This window comes from Tachysurus vachellii, chromosome 12, assembly GCF_030014155.1.
Source record: "Tachysurus vachellii isolate PV-2020 chromosome 12, HZAU_Pvac_v1, whole genome shotgun sequence".
Taxonomy (NCBI): Eukaryota; Metazoa; Chordata; class Actinopteri; order Siluriformes; family Bagridae; genus Tachysurus; species Tachysurus vachellii.
The window spans coordinates 22,997,575-23,022,875 of NC_083471.1; the positions used below are offsets into that span (position 1 = coordinate 22,997,575).

The following is a 25,301-nucleotide window of genomic DNA, read 5'->3' on the forward strand; positions in this document are numbered from 1 at the left end:
ATTTGACCTTTTTTATATTATATATATATATATATATATATATATATATATATATATATATATATATATATATATATATATATATATATATATTATATTTTTCATTACATATTTAAAAGATGAAAATTTCACAAAGTTTGTAACAAGAATGTAAAGACATGGAAAGTATTCTGGGTTAACATACTTCAGTAACTTTCTGAACCACTTCATCCGGATCCAGTAGCCTATACTGGGAACACTAGGGCAGCAGGTGGGAAAAGACATCGGGTGGCATTGCAGTTCATTACAGAAAAAGCAAACATCAGATACTAAATATGCCTTGTTTAATCAATGAGGTTCAGAATGATTAAAAGAAAAAATAAGTTTCAGTTTAATTTAGAAACAGGACAAGCACAAAAAAAAATAATCAATACAAATTTATTCCACAATAAACTCTGTACAAAACATGGTACAATAAATTAATAATAAACATGTAATCTTACAGAGAAATCAAGGTTAGTTAATACAGTACAGTTCATTAAAAATAGAAAATGACTTTTCTGAGAAATAGACTCATGACTCCAGTATGACTCTACACTGAACCTGTTGCTAAATAAATCTTGTGTTTCCCTCCAACTGACTTGAAGTGATCTCTCACGTGCACGCGCACACCCACGCACGCAAACGCAGGCGTGCACACATTTACATTTAGAGCATTTAGCAGACACCTTTTCACCCTTGTACATTTTTGTAATAATTTATACAACTGAGAAATTGAGGGTTAAGGGCCTTGCATAGGGGCCCAGCAGTGGCAGCTTGGTGGACCTTGGTGGACCTGGGATTCGAACTCATGAATCTTCTGATCAGTAGTCCAATCTTTAACCACTAGGCTACCACACACGCATACCCACTCCCTAGAGTAGGCTATTGCTCCACGCCTGTCTAATTTGTCTCCACGGTGTTCCTAATAGAGAGACGACGATAAAGAAGAAGACAAGGATGAGACCTTTAGCCAGAGCCTGTGAGTACGGCTCACCTGCCAGCAAAAACACACACACAATAACATTTATTAAAAACATAATAGTTATACTTTTTTATATTAAAACACCAAAAATGAAATAGAAAATGACAAATCTAGCAAAGTATGCCATGTGAACTCTCACCAGTGTAATAAGGTGTGAGAGGGAACGCAAGCTCAGGCCAGCACACGTCATTCCTCTCACAATCAAACTCTGTGAAGTTAATGTGAAACCTGTAATGGAGAAATAACAGAGGATTATTATCATAATGTGAGAGAACATACAAACTCCACACATACACTAACACAGATTAGAGGTGAGTCCAATGTGCTAACCACTAAGCTTCTATGACCCCTAACATGTAAATCATAATGAATGCGCAATAGTTAAAACTGAGGAACTAAGGCTCAAAAATTAATTTCAGATGTTATGCAAGAACGAAAATAACCACGGCACTGATTTTTTTTTTTAGAAGTGGAATTCTTTATTCTGCTTATATCATTATTATACAGTTATATGCGAAAGTTATTTATATATTTGTTAGAAAGAAATACAAACTCTGGAATCTGGGAACATTTGGAATTTAATAGCATCATTTTACAAAAAATGATTTATTAAAAAAATGTATTCAATAATATTTGTGTGATTATGTAAGACAATTTTGGAGAATTTAAAGGTGTCTGGATTAGTTTTGAAATTTTGGAAAAATTGAAAAAAAGAATTGAAAAAAAGGAAGTCTGACTCAGCAGGGTGTGCTGAAGTAATTACAATGATCAGGTTTCAAGCAAACAAAGACTAATACGGTAAGCGAGAAATACTCTGCAGCAGCTGCACCAAAAGGCTCAGACGGATAAAGGTAGAGAGGTAATCCAAAGCCAGTGAAGAGCAACCAGCTCCAGGGTAATCAGTTACATCTCAGAACCTACACATTCAGTCGGCAGATATCGAAATAGACCAATTCGCCTCACCAAATTACCCACAATCCCACATTTTGTCACTGTAAAAAAGTGATCAAATTAGTTACACTTCTATACCTTACTGGAGTGCTCCAATTTTTCTGTAATGGATGCAGTGAGTAATATTTTTAGCCTGTTTAAATGAAACTGAAGACGCTCCCTAAAAGATCGGGGAGTTCAGTGCATTCTTATACCCTATGAATGTTTTTGACTCACCTGGACTTGGGGGATTGGGTGCTACTGGCCGCTTCGGTAAAGGTCACAGACGAGGTCACAGGAAAAGTCTGTGTCAGCTCTGGGTTCATGCAGATGGTTCCCTGAGCGGCATCACACTGTAATCTCCACGTAGACGCTTTAAAGCTAACAGATAAAGAAATCAGATTGATTCTTAAACATATCAGTAAACAGATGATTAAAGTATTGACCTACTTTAATTCCACAGCCTGGATCATTTTTTGTGGTACCCCATTTATGGTTTCCATGACAACGCTTCTGATGTGAATGTGTAGGTGAGCTGGAACGCTGGAGCACACACCCCTGAGGTCCATCGTTGTCTGATTAAAGCTTTTTACTACAGCTTCAAGAAATTGAAAGATTTTATAGAAGACATTTCACATATCTTATTTTTAAGGAAAGAAAAAAAAATTTGTTATTAGAAAAAATATTTCATTGAATTAGTACTAAAACATGCAACAGGCAGTCTCTCCGCATTTTTGCAGTGCTTTTGTGATTGATTTGCTCAAGCTTTTTTTTATCTTGTGATGTAACTTGGAGACGATTTTGTGCTAATTAGTGTTGCAGAAAACTACTTAAATTGGCGAAATTACAAACACATGATTCGACTTTATAAAATCGGTAAAGCCACATTTTCCAGCATGTAAATACAAGCCACAAGCCAGATTTCAATATCTACTATTGGTAAATGTTTACTTACTGATTAATTCACATTTTAAGTAATGTACAGCTCGCAGTACGTACGTTTTTAAGCACAACTGATTAGAATTCTACATAGTTTGCAAAGCCAGTAGATCACCTTCTCATAGTAAATTGTACCAATCATCACATTGTTCAGTTACTCACTAGTGACACGGCTCCAGTTGGTCAGTGAAGAAAAATCTGGATTTCCTGTACTGGAAATCCACGTAGCAGGGACTAAAGCAGCCAAAGTAGAGAAGACGGTTTCTCTGAAATAAGAAAATAGGTCAAGCTACAAAGCAAAGCGTAGCAAAGGTAATAATTCAAGGGGGAAAAATGTTTCCAGTTTTTATCAAATGTATTCAAGGCATGTTTGGATCCTAGGTTTCTCTTCAGTTTTGCTGATGTTTTAAAAGTTGGGGACTAAGGATGAGTGGGTCTGTTATTCCAAGATGGTTGCCCCATAACGGTATAGTGTTCAACTACACACAGACACCTTGATCACATTCACAGAAAGTTACGCTGTCCAAAAACAAAATTTAACAAGGCCATGTGAAACGTCTATATTGGGTGAAACTGACCATAGTTACTCTTTAGTCTTATAGCTGATCAACTATATTTACGGCAGAGCTGTGCAGGATTCAGCTTCCCAGACTATTCTTTGAAGCACAGTATGAGGATTATAGTGCTCACCTGAGCTTGGTGCAGTTGCTGAGATTAAGCAAACTGATAGCCATCAGACACCCAGATGTTGAGTTTATTCCATAGAGAGCTGGTCTCTTGTCAGCAGCGGAGCACAGCCCATCTCTTACTGCATATAAGACAGAAGAGAATGGAGGACATATGAGTAGCATGGATGCCTGGAACAGGCAGATTACAAGTCTGGGATATTAACTTCATGTAACAAAAAAGAAAAGAATATATACTTCGTTTTTACTTGCGAAAAACAAAGATACATTTGAAGAGACCACCATCTGAAGCACAACACGAAAAGACATGACGTCTGGATGGTAGAACATTTTTTACTACAAAGATTTAGAGAATTATGCTACGATAAAAGTCTAGCGATAGCACGACATACAAAATACACAACCCTGTGGTTAAACACAGAGACAGAAATTTAAAGACAGCTCATAACTAAAACATTGACCAACAGTTTATTTCTTTTAGTGCATATTGTTTTATTGAACAGCCTTGTGTTGTTATAAAGAGTTGCAGATACTATAGATCTACTACAAGTCTTCTCACGAACGGTTTTATTTAACCATTGCAATGTTACCTCCTTGCCAGAGGCTGACCGGAGCTCTCACTAAAGTTCCGGTAGCATTATCTAAAACTCCACCGATCACCGGCCGTCCCACCTGATAACCTGAAACACAAATTAGAAGTAAGCAAGACCTATTTTTTACAAGTTCCTCCTAAAACATTTAAAGAGCTGAGACCTGGGTTGCCAGAGTTAGGCTGAGCTGTGATGTTTCCATTCACAAACACTGCAGAGTATCGGGTCGTCAGAGTAGCTGAGAAAGAGAAAAAAAAAGAGTGTTAATTACACAGTGCTAAGTAAGTTAAAAAAGTAAACAAGTGGCTGTATATAAGGTGTACAAGCTGGATCTTTAAATAATTGGGAGTCGTTATAATCTTAATATCACATAATACTGAGGTTAAAGAAAACATCTGTTGGCTGAGATAGTTTGCACAACCATTAGGACAAAATGAAAAGCACATCTATATTTAAATGATTATTAATATTTTTTTTAAATCACAAGTAAGAGAGATGGTCAAATAGTGTATGTAATGTTATTGACAGTGAGGGAAAATTAATCAGTTCCAATACACAGTATGTACAGTATATACTCTTATAAAACGTGACAAACATTCTCTTAGAACTCTAACAACTACCTCCAGCCTTATTTATATCCTCTGAGCAGCTTTTGAATCGGATTTGATGTGAAAATGAATCATTTTCAATCGATTTATGCTTTGGAATGTTGTCATGCCGCTGTGTGGAGTCTCATTTAGTGAAATTCATAAAATACAAATGAATGTAAAAGGAATCGTAAAACTGTAATGTTTTTAAATATTGCAAAGACCACGATATAATCTGAAATGGAAACCAAGATAATTATTAAAAAGGTATCCAAATACAGCATTAAGAAGAGTGGAGCTCTAATTTTAACATTGCTTCAGTACTCAAATATGAGAAAAAAAAACCCCACACACTCCTCTGCTTGCACTTAATAAAGCAGCCAACTTAACCATACCATATTTGCTGACTACCTTATTCAACCACACCTTGATAGAGATAATCGAATCATTTTTAAAATGTATTTACTGCAACAAAAGAATATTAGGAGAAGCGTTAACCTGAAGGTATCCTGTAGGACAGAACACAATTATTTTGTGACCCATATGGTTGCGACTGTGGTTAAAATGGAGTAAAATAAAAAACAGCCGTTCAGTAGAGGGAGTCAAAAATATATAGGAAACATAAATATAGCTCAACACGTACATAAAACTACACACTCACCTCCAGGACTGAGCTTGAAGTTTCCTCTGAGGCGGGTCACACTGATGGCTGTAATGCTGTTCCCCTTCCATTGAAATGTATAACTTAAAGACAGAACCACATTCATACATAGTGGCTCAGCTGCTAAAGAGAGACAGAGGAGAATTAGAGTTAATACAAATATGAGAGAAAAAAATACAAGAAAGGACAGAGTGGAGGAGTGAAAAAGAAGGGATGATTAAAATAACTGACCTGGATTAGCAGCATTTGATAAGAAAGGGCTGAAATCTGTGATCTCTTCGTTCATGACAGTCACTCTGACGAATCCTACACACATGAACACAATTAAAGCTTAATATATGCTTCACAATGAAGTTTTTGAGACTTCAGGATGATGTTAGGCCATTTTTTCCTTCAATTCCTACTAACTAAACAATTGTTTTTCTAGAAATGCCCACTATCTATTACCTCGGTTATTTGTGCTAATTAATAGAACAGATAACGTTAAAAATTATATCAAACAATGAGACTCTCACCTCCCTGCCCATCTTTCACAGCCAGGCCGAGCTCAGCTGGTGCAGCAGGGCAGGACTGAAGACTTTTCACACACACCGTCTCAAAGTTCTGCAGGAACGCTACTGGAGCCTTCTCCAGGCACTGCCCCAGCATGGACACCTACACATGTATCCTGAACATGAGGCTTACTAAATAATGCCAGACAGCATGTACAGATGAACATGATTCTGTTTAGATTACCTGTGGAATGGTGAAGTACTGGTTGTCTTCAGTGAAGATGGGCGCCCCCTGGCGGTAGATTGTAGGGGGTACGGGTGCTGCCATCGGCTGAGCCTGGAAAGATGGAGCAGGCTTCGGAGTGCTGGAGAAGAGTACAGATGCATGCAACCAGAAATAAATATTAAAAACTAATTACATTTACGGCATTTGGCAGACACCCTTATCCAGATCAATGTACAAAATGCTTTGAAGGCTCCATCAATGAATACATCAATACTGGGTCAATAGGTCACAGCCTAAAATCTCTGTTAGGAGAAAGTATAGCACTTTTTTAAAACAATACATAAAACAAACAGGGAAAAATAAGTGCTAGTTGTAGTGTTTCAGGAAGAGGTAGGTCATCGCCAGTCGTTTGAAGATAATAAGTGACTCAGCTGTTCGGACAATTATTCATTCATTCATTCATTCATATTCTTTTCTTCCGAACTTCTCGGGTCACGGGGATCCTGTGCCTATCTCAGGCATCATCGGGCATCAAGGCAGGATACACCCTGGACAGAGTGCCAGCCCATCGCAGGGCACACACACACTCTCATTCACTCACACACTACGGACAATTCTCCAGAGATGCCAATCAACCTACCATGCATGTCTTTGGACCGGGGGAGGAAACCGGAGTACCCGGAGGAAACCCCCGAGGCACAGGGAGAACATGCAAACTCCACACACACAAGGCGGAGGCGGGAATCGAACCCCCAACCCTAGAGGTGTGAGGCGAACGTGTTAACCACTAAGCCACCGTGCCCCCCTTGTTCGGACAATTAGAGGAAGTTTATTCCACCACCTCATTGCCAGAACAGAGAAATGTCTTGATGTATACCTACATCTTACGCTGAGAGATGGTGGGACCAGTCAAGCAGTGCTGGTAGCGCTAAGAAAGCCAGGTGCAGTGAGAAAAGCGATAAGAGCTTTGAGGTCAGAGGGAGCTGGTCCATTTTTTGGCTTTGTAGGCAATCATCAGTGTTTTGAATCTGATGCGTGCAGCTACCGGACGTCAGTGGAGCAGTCCAGCAGTGGGGTGGTGTGGGAAATCTTAGTCATGCAGCTGCATTTTGGATCATCAGGATTTTCAGAGGACGAATTCAGAGTACAGAGGTAGACCTGCCAGCAGGTTAAATACAAACAAAAGATCACCTACACAGTACTGCCATCATAGAAAAGCCCAAGGAATGGGTTGTTCTCCAAAGGAGAGGTGACGCAGAGAAAAGGGAACCAGTCAGGAGCATTGTTAGCCGACTGAGCGGAGCAGACGTAGTCAGGAACAGGAGAGATCATTCCTCCAAATGGTCCAGGGAGACACTGACCTGCAAAAAGCCACAACAGCTCTGGGGAACAGTCCTGCAGGAATTAAATAAAGATGGACATGGACACATTATGCTCACAGATGAAAGACTAATCAGTATATTTGTTATTGCTACTTAAAAAAAAAAAACAGTTTTTTTTAATCACAGTTCTAATAGAATAAATGACGGATTATTAAAAAGCAAACATGAGTTAAAATCAATAAAATGCAGTTTTTGAAACAAGCTTGAACACACTGCCATAAATACTAAATCTCTAACTTATACCTTATAGTTTTTAAAAGTGCATTCAAAAAATAAATTAAATATAACCATTTTTTGTATAAGCTGCATGACATTAAAAGTCCAGTTTATTACTTTGTAATGTACAGCAAAAATTAATTAACTCAAATTTAATAAGGAATGTAAAATGTTTACAAGCTAAGAGGTGACTGAAAGGTTCTCATCATTTACAAATGCACCACATTTAATATATCTTAAATATTATTTTAGAATGTTTCCATATTTCTAACCAATCAATACATGGACAACTCCAGTCCCAGAGAGTCAACGCTCGTGTATTATTGTGTTAAAATGATCATGTACCTAATTTCTGTTAAAAATGTATGTTGTGTTAATATTATGTACCTGGTCACAGCAGCATCGCACATCACACACTTTTGCCGTCAGGTCACATGGACATTGACCAAGAGGCTGGAACACTTGATTAGGAATCACGGTTTTATTCTCTACAATAATCAGAAGAGTAAGTACTCAGTATTTATTTCAGTAAAAATTCACACTGCATTTTGATCATGCAAAGCAGAAAAGAAAAGTTACTGACCGGACACAGGGCCAGCTGGCAGCAACTGAGCGTAGATCTGAGCCTGAACAATGAGAGAGGCCTGGGAAACGTTGCCGATACATGCAAACACAATGATGGTCTCTTTCACACACAGCGGCTGGAGACAGCAATCTGTGTCATTAGCGCTGGAACACAGCTGTAGACTCTTGTTCAGAGTCACATGCACTAGGAGGCTGCTCTGTTACAGGACAACACAAGACAATGGTTATTGGAGACACAGTGCTATTCAAGACTGAGATTAGTTTACAGTCTGTAAGGAAAAAAATTTGTATTGACTGTATTAATTGGGTATCTACATGTAGAAATGTACAAATAGGGATTACAGATTAATCCTGGTGCAACTCCAGAGTAACTGATATTTAAAATTTTCAACACTACGTGATTGTATCCAACAAGCCACTGGACCAGTCAGGTTCAAATTTTCAGTTTTTGACCATCTCAATAATTCAAACCAAGTCCATAAATGAGTATACCCTTACTTCAAAATCTTTATTCCATATTCCTCTAAGGATGTTTATTTTTAGGTCTCCTGCATGTCAAGATTTTTATGAATCATTCTATCAGTTCTTATTAGATTCTCTAAGCACTGTCTTTTTTAAATCACTTTCTCTTTTATTTTCTGCAAAAATTTGGCATTGCTTGGGCGGGACAGCACTCATATGACAACAATTAAATTGGGGAGAAAATGGCAGGAAAACTTAGGGGGATTTAAGCTTTTATGGTCACCATTAAATTTACATTTAAGCCATTACATTACATTTACATTTCCAGCACTAATCCAGAGCGACTTACATTATTTTTTTTATACAACTGAGCAATATGTGGCAGCTTAGTGGACCTAGGATCGAACTCACAACCTTCTGATTGGTAGCCCAACACCTTAACCACTAGGCGACCACATGCATCATTAAGTGATGATAAATGTAAATGTAGTGTTGCTGTAATATTTAGACCACATTGCATGGGTTTATTATGAACGTTAATGTAAGGGCTTTATTAGTACACCAATATTAACTGGTACATAAAAATGACAGAATTTTATCTTTCTTCTAATAAGGATGCACTTGCATGACCTGCTGATCTCTCTTGCACAATTAGCTATAAATAATTTCTTATTTAATTATGATGACAACAAAAAACTATTTGAAAAATAGTGAAAAATATTTCTAATTTTGTCCTAGGACATAAATAAATAAATAAAATCATTTGTTCTGTACAAAGAAGCAACTCATTTGGAAGTCAAATCCTAACCTAGTGTAGCTTCTAAATCATTTAAGGAGATTTGTAAACAAATACACACCTTTCCATTCGACTCTTCTGATACAGTCCATTGACTGAGATTGGACGGCACGCAGGAGGCCACAGGGAGGCGTCCTATCAGACAGAAAGAGCAATGTGTCTGGAGTTTCATTTATAGTTTATAATAAAGAGAAATGTGTGTATTATGAATCATACCGGTATCACTGGAGGGTGACACGCTTTTGATGGTCAGAGACACGTTAGTCACGTTTCCAACCAGAAAGGCAGAAGCTCTTGGACCAGATGCAACAAGGACTGAAGGTAGAAACACTGAAAATGACAAGAAAAGCAATATACTATATTACATGCGAGTTTGTTAGCAGCTTTCCTGAAGCTGTAACAGAAACAGCAAACTGTCCTGCAGGTGCTAATGTTTGCTAGCTTGATGTTAAATGTATAAACTGATTATGATTATTATAGTCTTTAGATTTCATGCTTGTGTAGTGCACTTAAATAGAGAGAGTAGGACCAATTGAAACACAACCCAAAGCTTTCACCGTTGCTAAGCAACGAGACACATTGTCACCACCTTCACTAATATAATTCACTAATCCGACCTTAAAAATAATAATAATAATAATTTATTATTATTAATACATGAAACATAGCTTACCAAGATCACATCTAGCATCATTTTTTAAAAGCAACGCAAACAGGATCAACGTCTGAGAGAGAAAATTAAAGTGTCCAGGACGTGTTTTTAGCATTGTTTACTTAGAAATTTATCTTCTTCATTGGAAATATTAACAGCAGTGAGACAAACAGCGTGCGTTCTTGCGTCAGCGCCACCTGATGTCCTGGAGGATGTGTGCGTTTAAACCTCTGCAGCTCTACTCACTTCATTATATTGTATATTAATTAAAATATAAATTAAGATATCATTCTATAATATACTAATAGTGTTTTCAAGAGCAGTTAATATAACCTAACACTTCTTTCAAAATAAACAGACATTTATGCAAACAATGAAACTTAAATAACGTTTATTTTGTGAATATCCAAGTAATTGTTTTGCATGAATTTATAATATACAAATATGTTAATTCAATGATAAAAAGATTTATTTATTTATTTATTATTTATATATAAATAAAACTTCAATTCGGTTCTTTGTTTGGTAAATGCAAGGACTTTCATGGTCACAAAAGCAGCATTACATAAAAATCGGTTAATCCCTTATGAGCAAGCAAAGCATGAAAAATATCCAATTTACTTATGCTTTTTACTTTATTTCATTTAGTTTGCAATAAGCTATTGTGAACGACAGAGAGGTGAGAAATGCCCTAATCTTGTTATTAATCATTTGATTGACCTTCACTTAAAGCAGCATCATAGGGTCATTATTTTTGGTGGGGAAAAAAAAAAAGAAGATTCCAAGTTGACACAGTTTAATAGAACTTCAAAGTATTTTTAAAAAGCTTATAGACAACAAACATGATGCAATATAAAAGATCCAGATGCATTATACAGTACAGTAGAGAAAAAAGTTCATTGTAAAGGATGCAGTCACAGGAAACGGTGTAGGACTACTAGGCAATTTAACTGTTTAGCTACCAGCATCTTCCAGCCCATGTGGGAATCTAGGCATTCATTCCTCGACAGAGGGACTCCTGCAATACCAAAAAAGAGAAGGTAAAGAAAAATCAGCTGAAAATCAGCTGAAAATAAGGTTGTTCTTTAGGGTATAAAGTTACACAAATGAAACCCAAGACGTAATTCAGTTCAACATTGATCCAAACAAGCTGACAAGTGAAGCTGATGATGTGCGTTATGGAAAGCTTTTGAAGCTTTAACTACCTAAATAAACACCCAATAAAAAATAAAAATGATTCATGACTATGATCTGGACAAGCTACAAACTTATATACTGATATCATTTCATATGAACGTGCATATACCTTGTATTTCTTCACTGGCCTGGCGTCCACCGTATCCATCAGCTCTCCAACCCATTGCGCATCAGGGGGAGCGCAAAGATCACGACCTTTTCGAGTTCGGAATCTGAAAGTACAAATAAAAAGCCTTTATAAAGTGCAGGAATATCTTTGTTAAAAAAAATACAAACACAAACACAGCACCTCCTTTATCGTTGTCACTATAACGTGTGCGTATTAAGCGCCTAGATGAGATGAAACACCGCTTTCTGAACTGAGCCATGTCCATGTCTTAACTGGCTGAACTACTTACTTATAGCCTGGTTGTGCCACAGCTGAACTGACTAAAGAATCATTGCGCAAACCTTTAAAGGTCGACATCACTTTGATACTCACACAACTGCACTGATGAGGCAGCCTTCGGCTTTGCGCTGTTCACGGTAACAGGCGATTATGCGTTTTGGGATGGGATGAGAGCTGACCTTCAAACAGCAGTCCAATGCTTGATCTCCAAGAGAAACTAAATGACACAAAGAAAGATGCAGAAATTAAGAAGCTTTGTCTGAATAAATTAAAATCAATGTTCAGGAGGCTGGATCTAGAATTTGATTACTCTTCCAAAGGTGCGACATTACAGTCCAAGTTTGCAATACAGTGAACACACACACACACACACACACACACACACACACACACACACACACACACACACATACACACGCATGAGTCATATACAGAATAATCTATAATAAAACTAACCATCCATGTTGATGCTGATGATGATAGCAGTGATCCATACACCCATACACAGACTGAGAAAGGCACATCGAGCCATTGTGTTCAGAGGATGAGAGACACACTTTCTGTCTGGCCACTGATATTAGATGCTACTGAGTCTCCTCCTTCTAGTCTGCCCTCTCTCTCGCCCACTCTTTGCATTTTATAGCAGCCTTTTTAACTTTCGTTTTACGCAGGTCCTGTTTCAATTAAATGTGGGGATTCCCACACACACACACACACACACACACACACACACACACACACACACACACACACACACACAATACTCCAGACCACAATATGCTTGAGAATCTTTTTGGTGGCACAAGGTGAATTACACAACATTAGACAGGTGCTTTTAACATTGATTGATATTTTGTTCATTTATTTAATCAGGTTGCCACAACGTAATGCAGTGAATAAAATCATGCAGCTACTGGTCAAGAGCTTCAGTTCATTTTCATGTCAAAAATTGGAATGGCCATATCACGGATGTTGCTGGAAGACGGTGCGAAAGCACAAAGCATCCAGTGAGCATCAGTTTCTGCAGAGATTGTCCAAGCAGACAGGAAGAGTAACTCAAATAAGCACTCTTTACAACTGTGAAGAACAGGAAAGGATCTCAGCATTTCCCTCAACATTTCACACAACTTTAAGGCAGATGTCCTACAACTTGTACCACCTTAAGCATATGTGGTATTATATGTGTCATAGAAACAATATATTATATAAAATATAAAGATGTGTATTAATTATCTGTAGTAGGAGCAAGACTACAACTACTACATTACACATTACATTTACAGCATTTGGCAGACGCCCTTATCCAGAGCGACGTACATAAGTGCTTAAATCTCTAACATTGAATACATTAATGCTGGCTCACTAAGTTACATACTTAAGATACCATGAGTTTAAAACATTTGTTCAAAGTTACAATGAAAAAGTGTCAAAGGTGTGTTTTTTTTTTTGTTTTTTTTTTTTAAAAATGCGAAAGATAAGGAAAGAAGTGCTAGTTGAAGTGTTTCCTGAATAAGTAGGTCTTCAACCGCCGCTTGAAAATATCCAGTGACTCAGCTGTCCGGACCTCTAGGGGAAGTTCGTTCCACCACCTTGGTGCCAGTACAGAGAAGAGTCTTGTAGTATACTTGCCTCTTACCCTGAGAGATGGTGGAACCAGTCGAGCAGTGCTGGTAGATCGGAGGGTGCGGGGTGCAGTGCGAGGAGTGATGAGGGCTTTGAGGTAAGAGGGAGCTGGTCCATTTTTGGCTTTGTAGGCCAGCATTAGTGTTTTGAATCTGATGCGTGCAGCTACCGGAAGCCAGTGGAGGGATCGCAGCAGCGGGGTGGTATGCGAGAACTTTGGCAGGTTGAAAACAAGCCGGGCAGCTGCATTTTGGATCATTTGCAGAGGACGGATTGCGTTCATAGGTAGACCTGCCAGCGGTGCATTGCAGTAATCCAGTCTAGAAATGACAAGAGACTGAACAAGTACCTGAGCAGCCTGTGTGGACAGAAATGGTCGAATCCTTCTAATGTTGTAGAGAAGAAACCGACATGAGCGAGTCACATTAGCAACATGAGAGGAAAAGGACAGTTGATTGTCCATGGTTACCCCAAGGTTGCGAGCTGTGGCTGAAGGGGAGATCAGATCGTTGTGTAAGGATATAGCAAGATCATGACCTGGGGATGAATCACCTGGGATGAAGAGCAGCTCAGTTTTGCTAGGATTAAGCTTTAACTGATGAGCAGTCATCCGTGATGAAATTTCTGCCAGACATGCAGAGATCTGGTCAGAAGCTGTGGCATCTTCGGGTGGGAAAGAGAAGATAAGTTGTGTATCATCAGCATAGCAGTGGTAAGAGAACCCATGTGAGGAAATAACTTCACCAAGAGAGTGAGTATACAGGGAGAAAAGAAGAGGACCAAGTACTGAGCCTTGTGGGACGCTACTCTAGAACAAAGTGAGTTAAGCAGATAGTATACAAAAGTCAGGAACCTACTTTACCAGACAATATATTCAAATGAAGAGAGTTAAAGCACACTGAAGAGTAGGCTGGTTCACCTTCAATTTAAATAGGTAAGCCCTACCCCCAATTCACACCTTAAGGTAGACTGAAACTACTCATGATTAATCAGCTGAGAGAACAACAAGGACCAACACTATAAAAATCAACAATGGTATAGAATATAACAATTCAAATTACACTACTACATTACAATACTAAGCTAACTGTGGAAGTTTTTTTTTGTTCACAGAATTAATTTTCTAAATGTGTGTCAGTTTCACATTTTCTCACACTCTCTGGTGGTCCAGTCTGGCTCCTTTACGATCACTCTGCTTTTCCCGAATTTGTCTGGAGCCACTCCAGTGAGAATGCTTTCATTTTCTTGATTGTATATATGGTCCTGATAGTGTACTTCATCTCAGTAAATTATCACCATCTTAGATTCAATGTTGTGATAAAGCCACCGTCAACATCAACATTTCTTTGTAATTTATTCTTATGTGACTTTTGGGAATTCCACAGATGAGGCAATGTGCATGTTTATTGTGCCGAGCATAAGGGCGTGTGAGTGCAATATAGCTGTTCAATAAAGGCTTGTTAAAAGTACAAAGCGAAAACATGACTAATGATAAATGCTTAATAATGCACATTACGTTTACTGGGTTTATATGAAAATGCTATAGAAGTAGGAGATATAACTTATATCACAACACTTAAATTTTTTTAAATCACTACAATAATATAGAGATTATATAATAATGAGGAAAACTGGAAATGGATTATTTTTCAATCATGGCATAACCTGAACTGTTTTATTCCACTAACCTGTTTTATTTCTTATATTGAATGACACCACACTTTTTATCATGTAGAAAGTTGTGCAAGATCCAAAAAAGTTCCATTGAATGTATTAATAATGGGGCTGCATTACAACAGCTAAAACCCTCATTACCTCATAAACTGCTATTCTCACTCTCACATGACATAATAATGGCAGAGAAATGCAACTTAACAAGTTACAGAGAAACCTGAAAGCCTTTTGTCCCATATCAGACTCTTTCCAAATATCAGTCCGTTATAAAAGCAATGTCATTCCTGTGATGTGTCAGTATTGTGTAAAAATACAATTTATGACAATATCAGTATTCTATTATTCACAATATTCTACATCAAGATAAAAATTGCAAAACAACACTGGTATTATTTAAAAAATGAGTTTTATTTGAATTCACCCACCCTAAAAAAAGCCATGCACATTTTGTAAGGGGAAAAAAATGACAATTCATCAGTAGCTTAAATGTGTACAAAAAAATAATGTACACTGTGTTGACACACATGCACACAGATTCACATTTTTATGTTTGTTCTTTTTTGTATGAGAAACATAACAAAAGAGAGTTAGTGCACTTTGACACATAAAGGTACAAAGGAGAAGTAGCTTATTAACATCACAGGAGCTGTCATAGAAAATCCAGGCGTGATGATCGGACAGGCCTGGACTTATTTGCTCTGTTTATCAGTGAGCGCCTAAACAAAGACAAAGATTATATCATTAAAAACAGAATGAAACTCCATACAGCTTTTTTAAGAATGATATTACTACTAAGCTGATTGTGTTACCGTTGCTCTTGGCGCTACGATTGTCCAGATATTCAACAAGCTTCAACACCCATTGATATCTCAGGTCATTAACAGGTGGAGAGCACAGCTTCCTGTTCTTCTTTGTGATGAACCTAAATGACCGAGAAGACAGAAGGGAAAGAAAGAGGAATATTTAAAATTTTAGTACAGCAGCTCATTATGCTAAGTTGTTTAAGGTTGGTGATGAATGAAAAACTGTGAAAACTTACACGGTAGCTGGAACGGGGCATCCGCTGTCTAGGGTTTGAATGATGTAGGAATCAACAATGCGGCGTGGAACTAAAGTGTCACTGGTGGTCAAGCAGCAATCAGCAGCAGTATTGGAGAATGCTAAAAAAAAAAAAAAAAAAAAAAAATAGAGAGAGACTCATTATGATAATGATGATAGCAATAGATAAAAAATAGACTATAGTATATAATTTAATATTAATAAATTAAAAAGTGGATTTCTTTGCACATTTTTGCTTCATATAAGTTTTGTGGCTGATTTACAGGAAATCTAGTCATTGGTAAGAAAATGGAAAGACCCCTTGAGAGGGGAAACATGAATAAAGACCTTGATAGCCCACATGCTTTACTGTACTCCAATGTCATGCTGGACACAAACACAATAGGCTTGCAGTTTTACAAGAGTTTAGTTCAGGCGGTCATTGACCCTGGGTCTACCTCACTGTGCTGAATGAATGACTGACATGCTTTTCGGTCTTCAGTAACAGAAACAGCTATAGATTTGCATGCATGTGCACATCCATGTGCACATGTGTGTGTCTTACCTTGTGCATTGTTCCATAGAAGTGCAGAGAAGACCAGAAGAGCAACAACTGCATTAGACATGCTTGCGTCTGTGTTATGTAGCTTGCTGAGTATCAGAAGGAAATGTGCGGTACCGAAGGTGTGTGTTCAGGTACCATTACAAGCTCATATTTATACACCTGCAAACAAAAGAGGTAAATTTCACTTTCGTTATCTCATAAACCCATCAATTCAGAAGGTACTGTCACTCTCCGCCCTCTTCAACTGTCTTTTCCAAATGTTTCCCGTCACATCTCCCCCTCCCCACCTTTTCGTTTATTCTTTTGACAATCCCACGCTCTCCAGAAAAGCTTTTTTTTATGTCCTGTGAAAAGAGGCATCATTTAGTAATGCTTTAAAATAAAGCCATGGTTTTGTTTCATTTCTGAAACAGGGGCAAAATAGGCTGTATTGTGCACTTTTCTCTAACCAAGGGTGTTCTTTGTGGATAGCTTGTGGATAAATAGTTGTAGTGGGTATGTCCACCATTGCATGAAAGACACTATTATTGCTGTGTGAACAAGGAAAGTTATGTACTCAGGAAAAAGGCAATACATTCCTAAGAAGTTTCTATTTCTTATTGCACAAGTTAGCACTTTTATTTTACTCTCTACATGACAGAGAAGCATGTTCTTCCTCTTCTTTAGCTTCCTCTGTATTTATTTTGCAACATTTATTCAAGATCTCAATTCAGTCTAAAGCGTAAGGTGCAGCACTGATTATCTCTGCCATTATCTTGATTTATGATCAGCCCCCACTTACCTGACTTCATGTCAGATCCTGGCAACAGGACAGGGGTGTGTGTTTCCAAGAAGATTGTGACACTGAGCCAAGAGCATGTTACAGTGCAGTAGCACCAGTGAAACTGTGAAATAAAATGACCATGAATGTCCTGCTGATTTTCTGGACAGTTTAGCATTCCACTAACTCTAGAGCACTAATTTTACATTGCTGTGACACATAATGATTTAAAGCATCGCTGTTTGACATGCAAGATCCACCAAATGTGGTAAAAGTATGACACAGTGTTTGAAAACTAGACTCATGTCCAAATAAAATAGATCACAGTTTGCACTATATGACTAAAAATGTCAAGAATTTTGTGTTCTGATGTTATTATATGTCTAACATTGCATATTGCATAATTGGCCATGCAATAACATGAGGGTGTGTAATTTCATTTTTGGATGACTAAATGATGATGTGGCTGGAAAGAGGGTCTTTGTGATGCTTTATATTTAACTGACCTAACATCAGAGATACTTTTGATTTGCAGTCCATCCAAAGTTGCCCTCGCTTTTCTTCCCACTTTAACACCATAGAAGACATAAAAAGCTTGTGTCCATCATCCACATGATCAGTTGGATTCCTCAATTTGATACTCATCGAGCGTTAAATTTGTTTTTACTTGTAAACATAAGTTTAGAGAACATAAGGGGATATGTTTAGCGTACAACATGGCAAAATGTAGCTGACTGAAAAGCCAAACTTGTACAGAACCTGTGAGTTTGCTTCTTGTTTATTTTGTTGCCCACACAATACACACAACCGGCTTCTTTGGGTTTTTCCAGCACCAGTCGGATTGGCTAGTCTAAATTGTGATAAGGTGTGAACAAATATGTACTGGATAGGTTCCAAATGCACATCAATGTATAAATGTATAAATGAATGAATGCATGAATGAATACAAATGAAATGCAAAGGAATGCAAGAAAAAGGTGAAATTGTTAAACAGTGAACCCTCATTTATTTTTAGCAAATATAAAAGCCATAAATCATAAATCAAATGAAGATATAAGACTTTATTAATAAACTATCCAACTTGTTATATGTATGTTGTGATTTTACACTTTTTACCACCACATACACACAATGATTATGTGTAGCTGTGTGTGCATGTGTGCATGTAGTATGTATTAAACAAAGAGCCAGTGTTTATTCTAAACTGCTTTTTTTTTTTTCTTCAATACACAGATTTTTTTAATTCTTCAATACACAGATGCTTATCTTGGCATATTTGTTCTAAGGTTACACCATTGTTTATTGTGGCCAACAGAAAGAGAAATAAGTGGGAACGGACAAGAGGTCCTGAAAGTATCACATCATATGTTAGAACTGCACAGATAAAGAAGCGAAACCAGTAAAATGAAAAAAAAAAAAATTCCCATCTCAAGTCACTGTCTCGATTCCAGGAGAGTACAGGTGGAACTTTGCATTACGAAAACAAGTAAACAATGAACAGGAGCAGCTTGCAAACTCTCTCTGGCTCAACAATTCATTCACAGTTTTTTTTCAGTTCTGTTACTCTACCAGGAATTGTTAAACTCAGACAGATGTAGAAGTGAAAGCGATCCGTGTCCTGAGCTAAATAGAGTAAGGCATGAGATAAATAGAGTAAGCAAAAGTCAAGTAATCAAAGGATCCACACAAAGAATAGGCCACCAAAGGTTTTATAAATGTGATATAGTAAGTGTACAATGGACAAAACATGAATACATGAATGGTTTATACAGCTTAAGTGAATTATAATGTGGCTGCCAGAAAGAAATCTGAGCTGTAATATTTACTGACCTTATCGTGAACCTCAACTCACTTGACACATCTTACAATATAATATTTTGCAGTGCAAAAAAAACTTACTTAAAAAGGAAAACATAAGCTGACTCATATTATTTACTTATTTATTTTCTTTACATAGTTCACTAGTGATCACACAGTAGTGCTGATGTGTGTTCAGAACACAGGTAATTTATCATATCCTAACCATTTATATCATGAGTGATCCATAATGACTTATGTAATGCGTAGTCTGTTAACAGTGAAGTGCCTGGAGGACAAATGGGAGGTCCTTTACAATCTTAGTTTACTGTAATTCTTACTGTAGGGACTTTCACTACAGAAAGCATCTTGTTCTGAGTCGTAAATCAGGAATGATGAGGGAGTTAGATGAGAAGCAGTAAGAGTTTTGGCACTGGTTCCTTAACAGTAAACAAATGTTCCAGGAAGTGTTACTGTGAAATCTGTGCAGCGTGTTTATTAAATGTTGCTCAATAAAACTGTCACTGCTACAAGTGATACTATGCAACATGGGTGTGAATGACATGTTATTATGGATTCGTTATATGAACAAAAATATATTATATTTTTATATATTATAATATAATAACATATATAATATATATATTATATATATAATAATTTAATATAATATATTAATTATATATATTGTGGCTTATGGCTATATACTGTGCATATATATACATATATACAGTACAGAACAGAACAGAACAGAATATGACAGAGCAATGTAGAATAATGTAATAGAATAGAATCAAATTGCAGTGAATTGAATTGAATAAAACAATAATAGAATAGAATAGAATAGAATAGAATAGAATAGAATAGAATAGAATAACTTTTAAATGTTTTTCTGTATTGTGGACACAGTGGGCTTTTTGGTGATTGATAACATTATAAATTGAACTAAGTACCAGATGGTTACTTAGTTTTGATGATTTAAAATTTAGAATTTTTATTTTATTTTTTTATTTATTTTTTTTTTCAGATATACTTTTAAAGATTTAGATCTTTTTTCTAGCTTAAACATGCAGCTGATTTGTAATCTGACTTTTGTTATCTGCTTGTTATCTGACTTTTGTTAACTGCACACAGCAGATTGTGAAACATTGGAATAGATATTTTCTCTTTCTATGTGCCACACATTTCCACCTGAAACATGGCACCTTTAGATGAGGAAAAGTATAGAAACAAATAGACTTAAAGTAATCGTATGTAAATAACACTTAATATTTACTTATTCCATTCAGTCTCCTCTTTAGTAAGTGACATGCTTGTTCCATCAGGTTAACGTCTGTTGTTTGACTTGCTCAGTCTAAAACCTTCCATTTTTCCCCAGATGATTTTTTTTGTTGGGTTGGCAGTGTGTTTTGGGTCATTATTATGCTGCATGATGGCATTTCTCCCAGTTAGATTGGATGCATTTCAATGTTCATTCAATTAACACTTACATTTATGGCATTTGGCAGACGTCCTTATCCAGAGCAACTCACGGAAGTGCTGTGTCTGTCTCATTGTATCATTGAATAGATAGATACTGGTTCTCTAAGTCACAGACTAAGAAAACCATCAGTCTAAAAACCATAGTTGGGCCTGTTATAAAACAGAACTTTGGCAGAAAGAATGTTTCTCTATACTTATGAATTCATTCTGCTTAGTCAGTCTGTTCCAGAACCATTCCTGTAAGCTCAAGCCATGACATGACCTCCACCTTTCTTCAATAATGAGCTCATATGTTTTAGATAATTAGCAGATCCTTTATTTCTGTACACGTTGACTTTTCCATCAAGTTAATCTGTATTTCTTTTAATATTACTGCTGATGATTGCTTAATGATGAGGAATTTGCAGCTTGTGGTATGTCCCTGATATTTCTGCTCCCGAAATCTTTGAACGACATATTGTGAGACCTTCACCCCTTCCCTGTGGAGGTTGTTGGTAATGTTTCTCTTCACAGCAATGTTAATGTCAATACTTCAAACAGACAGTTCTGCTGCTTTACTTTCAAATAAAACCATTTCATTTCAAGTGAAAAGCAATAGAATCCAGCAGCAAAAAAAAAATCTGGTAAAGCTATAGCAGGATGACTAAGTGGAATCTCGACTGTGTGACATCCATTCCTTAATTTGCAATGTAATATGATCTGTATCAGTTTCCTGTAACACAGACCCAAGAAACCAAACACATGCTTGCATACTTTCATGCTTTATCCTCAGTGTGGAGAGGTTCTCTGGAATAGGACACAAAATGGTTTAAATGATTCATCACCCAATAGAAATTATATATTCTAGCACACAATTTTATATGAATAATGCGACAGCTTTGAACAAACAACATTTAAACAAGAAGTGTATTACAAATTGGTACTTTTACCCTATTCAGAATTAGAAACTTTCTGGTAAGTTTACAGTGAATTTACCGTCTATTTCCACCAAGCTGCAAAACATGGTAGAATTACTGTTATTCTTTTCAGAGTTTCCCTAAGATTCTCTGAATCTCTGCATGTACAATTGCACCCTATGTTCGGGTATCATTACTATCAAGTACTATCATTAGTTTGTAATGTGCCTTTTATCTTGGAAGAACAAGCTTAATGTAATCTCTATGTTTCCCTACTGGCATTATACACACACATTAAATGACCCCTGTTGGCACTCATGAAATAAAACCTAAGGGAAATTTGGAAGGGAACAATTAATCAGCTCACCCACAGTATTGACTGTTACTGTCTACATGCCTGCTATTGTGATTGCTTTCAAATTACATCCCACACAAACATAAAATCTCAAAAGAGTTTGGGTGTGAGGCCTTTACGAGCAAAAACATGCTGTGCTGCTTTTGTAACTTGAGGTCTTTTATGAGCTTTTAATAGGAACATTCAACGATAGATGCTACACTAAAGGCAATATTATTTGCTTATACTGTATGTATCATTGTCAGCCTATATAAGGCACATTCTTGTATTTCAACCACTCAATGTTATCATTTCCATAGCCAAATTAATTCTTTATTAATTTAAGAGAGAAAAGCCTATGCACACAGATGTAATATATCAGAAGGTCATATTTATGTATAGCATTAAGTTCTGCTTTACAGCAGAGATTTTGCTAGTGTAAAATTGTAAAGATTCCCATATTAAGAAGTGTGTATGAGTCACTGTGGTATGTAGTACATTTCAGTGGTCTCACTAGTCAAGAACCCAATACCAATTTCCACCAACTACACTTCACCTTTGCCAGAACAACAAAAGACATACCAAAAGAGGCTGGTCTGTTCAGTCACATGGTTTATAGGAAAGCTGAAATTGTGTTTCATTTACTTGCATGTGTATCAAACCAGTAATCAGAAAACAGACTGGGAAACACACAAACAGACATACACACACACACACACACACACACACACACAAACACACATATCTATGATGCATGAAACACCTATTAAAAGTTTTATTCTGGTATGTACAAAAGTTTCCATGATGCGTATCATCTGCTGTGATTCTTTCAGTATCATTAAATAATGCAAATGTTAGGGGAATTCTGGTTTGATAAGAAACACAAGATAATATATATAATAAAAATGTTATGCATCTTAAAATGTTTAGCAGCTTTGCTTTTACCCATGTTGAATTAAGGGAGGAAAATGCTTCTAAATTTTAGCATCACAACTATTTCTGGAAATTGTTAGTATACCATACCATGACTAACTAGGTTATATGCTAATATAAATTAATAAATTAATGCAGTGATTATAACTTGGTGTTGGGCATTTTATTGTTGCCAACACAGACATGATTCAAGCTAAATATGCCACAGTAAAGCATTTTGCCAGTTAATGAGAGCTGGAGAGAGTTCAGCATTCAACACAATCATCCCTCAGCACCTGATTGCAAAGCTGAGCCTGCTGGGACTGAACACCTCCCTCTGCAACTGGATCCTGGACTTCCTGACTGGGAGACCTCAGTCAGTCCGGATAGGGAACAGCATCTCCAGCACCACCACACTGAGTACTGGAGCCCCTCAGGGCTGCATGCTCAGCCCACTGCTGTTCACCTTGCTAACTCCCGTCTGTGCAGCAATGCACAGATCGAACCATATCATCAAGTTTGCTAATGACACGATCGTGGTGGGTCTCATCACAAGAACGACAAGTCAGCATACAGAGAGGAGATGAAACAACTAACTGCCTGGTTTAGAGCCAACAACCTGTCTCTGAATGTTGATAAAACTAATGAGATGGGTGTTGACTTCAGGAGAGCACAGAGCGACCACTCTCCCCTGAACATCAACGAATCACCAGTAGAGATCATCAAGAGCACCAAATTTCTTGGTGTTCAACTAACGGTCACCTGGTCACTCAACACCAGCACCATCACCAAGAAATCCCAGCAGTGTCTCTACTTCTTACGAAGCCTGAGAAAACCACAATTTTCCCTCCCCCCTCCCCCCATTCTGACTATGTTTTACAGTGGGACCATTGAGAGCATTCTGAGCAGCTGCATTACTGTCTGGTTTGGGAACTGCACCATCTCGGATCACAAGACCTTGCAGCGGGTATTAAAGAAAGATGATGAATCATTGGAGTCTCTCTTCCCTCTGTCATAGACCTTTACACGACAAAGCCAACATTGTGGATGATCCCACACACCCCTCACACACACTATTCACCCTACATTCTGTCTTTGCACATGCACATGTCTTTCACATTTCAGTTGATTGCTGTTTTGCACAATACATTACAATACCTCATGTAACTGCTGCTATAATACTAATGTGTTCATTCCAGGATTTATGCACATGCAATATTGATGGAACATACAGTATTTACACTGGTTGGTGCTGCTTTTGTGTATTGTATTTTGTGTGTTGTCTTTTGTGAAATGTCTTGTATTTTTTTGCACTGTGTTTTGTCCTGCACAGTCTTACTGTCTTTTGTCTTGCACTGTTTGCAGCAGGTTGCACAGATGCACTTTATGTGGCTAGGACTAACTTACTAAGTCCTTAGCTCTATCTTTGTTCTATGTAGCACCATGGTCGTGGAGAAACTTTGTTTCATTTCACTGTGTACTGCAACAGCTAGATATGGTTGAAATGGTAATAAAAGCTTCTTGACTGGACTTGAATCTTTACTTGGATTCTGACACTAGAGTGACATCTTTTGGTCACACGAAGAAAACAGTTCAGATCAAATATTCTTCAGACACTAATGCTGGTGGAAAAGGTATTATGTGCCCTACATAGAATCACTGTAGATGTTGAAATAGTAGCCAATTGTCAGGTGAATCATGCAATAAAATCCTGAAAAGAAAAAGCTTTACTTATACTGTTATTTAATGCCAAATGAATTTGGCCAAAGAAAGGTTTAATGTTACTAGTGGTGAGTGGCAGCTTACAAAACTGGGGTTTAACCAATTTCCACATAGGGGTTAATAAAGTATTGTGATTCTGATTAAAGATACATTTGACTGTAGTGGGGAGCTGATTGTATGCTTTGTATCTTTGGCTAAATGAACAAGAGAATCGGACCACTGGTGTACTTTTCATGGACATAGCTATGGGGTGGCCATTATACTTATTACTATTATTTTTTTTAGATTCTTCTTATTATTGTGCTTTTACCGATATCTTGGCAAAACTTGGTCAATCTTGTCATGAAAGTTTGAATACTAATGGAATATACTGTATATGGAATAAGGCCCAGCAGAGGATGTACTTTCTACTCCAATTAAGGAAGTATGGTCTGCCACAGGAGCTGTTGCAGTTCTATACTGCAGCCATTGAATCTGTCCTGTGCACATCCATCACCATCTGGTTTGGAGCAGCAAAAAAACAGGACAGGAACAGACTGCAACACAGTTAAAACAGCAGAAAAAATAATTGGTGCTCCCTTGCCCACTCCGCAGGACTTGTACCATACAAGAACCAGAAACTGGGCAGAAAAATCTACCTAAAATCTACATGCCATTTATGCTGTGGCACCCGGGGAGCAGTTGGGAGGCTCGGTGCCTTGCTCAAA

At 37.3% G+C, this 25,301-nt stretch overlaps 3 protein-coding genes across 4 annotated transcripts; all 3 read right to left on the bottom strand.

The window, feature by feature from the left end:
- Nucleotides 1–400: 400 nt before the first annotated feature.
- Nucleotides 401–10,354, bottom strand: tctn2 (tectonic family member 2). 2 transcript variants are annotated; one of them, XM_060883945.1, is made up of 18 exons: nucleotides 10,228–10,354; nucleotides 9,771–9,884; nucleotides 9,616–9,689; nucleotides 8,295–8,493; nucleotides 8,099–8,199; nucleotides 7,309–7,508; nucleotides 6,132–6,252; nucleotides 5,912–6,050; nucleotides 5,628–5,702; nucleotides 5,397–5,516; nucleotides 4,312–4,386; nucleotides 4,149–4,238; nucleotides 3,563–3,680; nucleotides 3,035–3,138; nucleotides 2,384–2,531; nucleotides 2,171–2,314; nucleotides 1,143–1,231; nucleotides 401–1,015 (listed from the first exon to the last, which is right to left on the bottom strand). In XM_060883945.1, exons 1-18 carry the CDS (start codon nucleotides 10,319–10,321, stop codon nucleotides 894–896), a joined length of 2,127 nt encoding a protein of 708 aa, XP_060739928.1. In that variant the 5' UTR covers nucleotides 10,322–10,354; the 3' UTR covers nucleotides 401–893. The 2 variants fall into 2 exon arrangements, with proteins under 2 accessions (XP_060739928.1, XP_060739927.1); XM_060883944.1 differs by having other exon boundaries at nucleotides 5,397–5,519.
- A 468-nt stretch (nucleotides 10,355–10,822) lies between these two features.
- ccl19a.1 (chemokine (C-C motif) ligand 19a, tandem duplicate 1) lies at nucleotides 10,823–12,424 on the bottom strand. The gene is made up of 4 exons (XM_060883242.1): nucleotides 12,248–12,424; nucleotides 11,885–12,008; nucleotides 11,513–11,615; nucleotides 10,823–11,224 (listed from the first exon to the last, which is right to left on the bottom strand). The coding sequence occupies exons 1-4, from the start codon at nucleotides 12,321–12,323 to the stop codon at nucleotides 11,195–11,197; spliced, it is 333 nt and encodes a 110-aa protein (XP_060739225.1). The 5' UTR covers nucleotides 12,324–12,424; the 3' UTR covers nucleotides 10,823–11,194.
- Nucleotides 12,425–15,477: 3,053 nt separating this feature from the next.
- Nucleotides 15,478–16,850, bottom strand: LOC132854724 (C-C motif chemokine 19-like). Its single transcript, XM_060883304.1, has 4 exons — nucleotides 16,692–16,850; nucleotides 16,128–16,248; nucleotides 15,898–16,010; nucleotides 15,478–15,804 (listed from the first exon to the last, which is right to left on the bottom strand). Exons 1-4 carry the CDS (start codon nucleotides 16,750–16,752, stop codon nucleotides 15,794–15,796), a joined length of 306 nt encoding a protein of 101 aa, XP_060739287.1. The 5' UTR covers nucleotides 16,753–16,850; the 3' UTR covers nucleotides 15,478–15,793.
- Nucleotides 16,851–25,301: the final 8,451 nt, after the last annotated feature.

Bases quoted from the DNA above. Each gene is read 5' to 3' on its own strand.
- tctn2 (XM_060883944.1), bottom strand. From the start codon at position 10,321: ATGCTAAAAACACGTCCTGGACACTTTAATTTTCTCTCTCAGACGTTG. The intron at 4,387-5,396 runs GTGAGTGTGTAG...TCTCTTTCTCAG, and splicing joins CTTCAAGCTCAGTCCTGGAG to CTACTCTGACGACCCGATAC. The intron at 3,139-3,562 runs GTGAGCACTATA...TTCTTATTTCAG, and splicing joins AGCAACTGCACCAAGCTCAG to AGAAACCGTCTTCTCTACTT.
- ccl19a.1 (XM_060883242.1), bottom strand. From the start codon at position 12,323: ATGGCTCGATGTGCCTTTCTCAGTCTGTGTATGGGTGTATGGATCACT. The intron at 12,009-12,247 runs GTTAGTTTTATT...TGTGTCATTTAG, and splicing joins CATCAGCATCAACATGGATG to TTTCTCTTGGAGATCAAGCA. The intron at 11,225-11,512 runs GTATATGCACGT...TTGGTATTGCAG, and splicing joins GGCCAGTGAAGAAATACAAG to GAGTCCCTCTGTCGAGGAAT.
- LOC132854724 (XM_060883304.1), bottom strand. From the start codon at position 16,752: ATGTCTAATGCAGTTGTTGCTCTTCTGGTCTTCTCTGCACTTCTATGG. The intron at 16,249-16,691 runs GTAAGACACACA...TTTTTTTTTTAG, and splicing joins TCTATGGAACAATGCACAAG to CATTCTCCAATACTGCTGCT. The intron at 16,011-16,127 runs GTAAGTTTTCAC...TCGGTCATTTAG, and splicing joins TGCCCCGTTCCAGCTACCGT to GTTCATCACAAAGAAGAACA.